Raw genomic sequence first — 2,250 nt, forward strand, 5'->3', positions numbered from 1 at the left:
TCGATTCGAACCAGAAAGAGGACAGTGCAAAAATGACATACTGACTGTATAAATCTGCTTTTTTTAGAGTGGAAAAAAATCTTGCATATTTAATTATTATCACACTTCAGATCAGTCAACCGAACAGCAAATCTCTACAATACTGCGACACCAACATACCGCCAACGTTGACTTCGAAAACAAATCAACTGACGTTGCATTTCAACACGGACAATTCAGTGGCTTATCAAGGCTATTCGATCACTTACTTGGTCACGGATCAAGGTAGGCACGCAGGCATGCGATTACAAATATTTTTTTTCATCCGTTTCAGACTGCGGTGGCACTATACAACTTGCATCCGGTTCCATAACGAGCCCGAATTATCCGGGCGATTATCCGCCGCGTGTACGCTGCCGGTGGCTGATTTCCGTTCCACGGGGCAGTTGGATCAGTTTCCACGTGGCGCATTTGAAAATGGATCCTGCCTGCGATGACCAATCAGATCGTCTCGAGCTACGGCCAGCAAACGTCGACAACCAAGAACCGCAGATCTACTGCGGCGAGCAGGTTCACAAACGGCAAAAAATATTTTTTTTTTCTAATTGTAAATTTTCCATTTTTACAGCAACCGTCCACTGGTGTGATCATGATGAGCAATCAAGTTGAAGTGCTGTTCACGTCGGGTGATTCCAAAGCGAACAGTTATGAAGGTTTTCGATTGAAATTCCACACCATCGATCGAGCCGAAATGCACTGATACACACGAAAATATTTGAAATTATTGTTTTTTAATTTAATAAATATGAAACACCAATAAAGTAAGATTGATCATCTTGTTATTTACTATAATACTCACTCAGTAGTGGTAATGGATGTGGGCAATAGAAAGTGATCATTCGACATTTTTGGGTATGCCAAAAAAGTAAAAAAAAATTCGCAGTGCTTATAAAACTGAGCTAGTGGAAATGAACAAGATAAATTGCGTTTATATGCTAACTGAGAAAATTGAGCTTTTCGTTGTCGTTTTCTGAACTACAAATCAAACACAAATCGAATAAATGAATAGCTGCTAGAAGTGCCGAGAGCAAACAAACAAACGAACGAACGAACGAACGAAAAAGAAAAGAAAACAATCAAATTTGGCAGTTTAATATAAAGTGGAAAGATTAGATTTCTGGGAAAAAAAAGAAAATAAATAAATAAATATGCTTACCCCCTCCCCTCTTTATTGTAATAATTAATTATTGCTTTTAAAATTCCATCACTGGGCCATCTTTTCCAAAATTGGAATCACCTGGTCAAAGTTGGGTCGTTTGCCTGGTTCCTCGTTCAAACAAATCGATATCAGTCGGCTGGTGTTGCGTCCAATTCCGGGCGGGATGTTCACTCGAAGACCTTCAACGGCTATCTGCAGAAAAAAGGAAATATGAAAAAAGCAACAAACAAACAAACAAACATGAAATTTGTTCATCAAATTTCTCTTCTACCACAACAAAAAAGTAAAAAATACTTTCCCAAATCTTACTTTCATTCCAATCTGCATTGGTGACAAATCAGCAAACGGTACTTCTCTGGTGCACAATTCCCAAAGAATGATACCGAAACTCCACATGTCAGCTGCTTTGAAATTGATTTCATTGAAACGCTTTTGCAGCGCTGAAAAACATTTCCACAATATACATAAATAATTAATTCATTCATTCATTCATTAAATAACCTTCCGGTGACATCCAAGCTGGTGAGTAGAGTCGATTTTTTTCTTGGAAAGAAAATTTCGTATCAGCCATATTCAACTTGGCGCACAGATCTTCGTCGATCACCACATGATCACTGTTCAAGTAGTAACGAGCGATTGGTGGATCCAACGAGTGCAAAAATGCCATTCCTCTGGCAATGTCGATTGCAAATTTCAACGCCTGAGCGTGATCTACTACAATGCCACTTTGTTCGTGCAAAATGTTATACAACGACCCAAACGGCATATACTGGGAAACGACCACAGAATTGGGCGGCTGATTGCAACAAGTCAGCACAGGACAGACGTTGGGATGTGAAAAAATCTCTAAAAAGGCCAGCCCAATCAAAATATCAAAAATATTCATAATTCATCATTTTTAACCTCAAACGGGGGGTATTCTTCTTTGAAATCGCGCGAATTTCCGAGGGCGTCCCTTCACGCAAGGTCAAAAATCCCGTGCCACCAATTTTCGGTTACCTTTGCCAAGTGGACACACCCAAGCTTAACAAAAAAAAAATTAATCAGAAAAC

General features: G+C 39.3%; 2 protein-coding genes across 2 annotated transcripts; one reads left to right on the forward strand and one right to left on the reverse strand.

The window, feature by feature from the left end:
* Nucleotides 1-110: 110 nt before the first annotated feature.
* Tsp_07214a (putative cubilin) lies at nucleotides 111-739 on the forward strand (the record flags this gene model as incomplete). Its single annotated transcript, XM_003381477.1, has 3 exons — nucleotides 111-264; nucleotides 314-549; nucleotides 608-739. Coding segments are annotated over 3 exons (522 nt in total), but the record flags the coding sequence as incomplete, so codon positions are not given.
* Nucleotides 740-1,243: 504 nt separating this feature from the next.
* Tsp_07213 (integrin-linked protein kinase) lies at nucleotides 1,244-2,084 on the reverse strand. The gene is made up of 3 exons (XM_003381478.1): nucleotides 1,700-2,084; nucleotides 1,508-1,638; nucleotides 1,244-1,390 (listed from the first exon to the last, which is right to left on the reverse strand). The coding sequence occupies exons 1-3, from the start codon at nucleotides 2,082-2,084 to the stop codon at nucleotides 1,244-1,246; spliced, it is 663 nt and encodes a 220-aa protein (XP_003381526.1).
* Nucleotides 2,085-2,250: the final 166 nt, after the last annotated feature.

This window comes from Trichinella spiralis (genome assembly GCF_000181795.1).
Source record: "Trichinella spiralis strain ISS 195 chromosome Unknown Scfld1, whole genome shotgun sequence".
Taxonomy (NCBI): Eukaryota; Metazoa; Nematoda; class Enoplea; order Trichinellida; family Trichinellidae; genus Trichinella; species Trichinella spiralis.

Bases quoted from the DNA above. Each gene is read 5' to 3' on its own strand.
- Tsp_07213 (XM_003381478.1), bottom strand. From the start codon at position 2,084: ATGAATATTTTTGATATTTTGATTGGGCTGGCCTTTTTAGAGATTTTT. The intron at 1,639-1,699 runs GTTATTTAATGA...AATGTTTTTCAG, and splicing joins AGCTTGGATGTCACCGGAAG to CGCTGCAAAAGCGTTTCAAT. The intron at 1,391-1,507 runs GTAAGATTTGGG...TTTTTTCTGCAG, and splicing joins CAATGCAGATTGGAATGAAA to ATAGCCGTTGAAGGTCTTCG.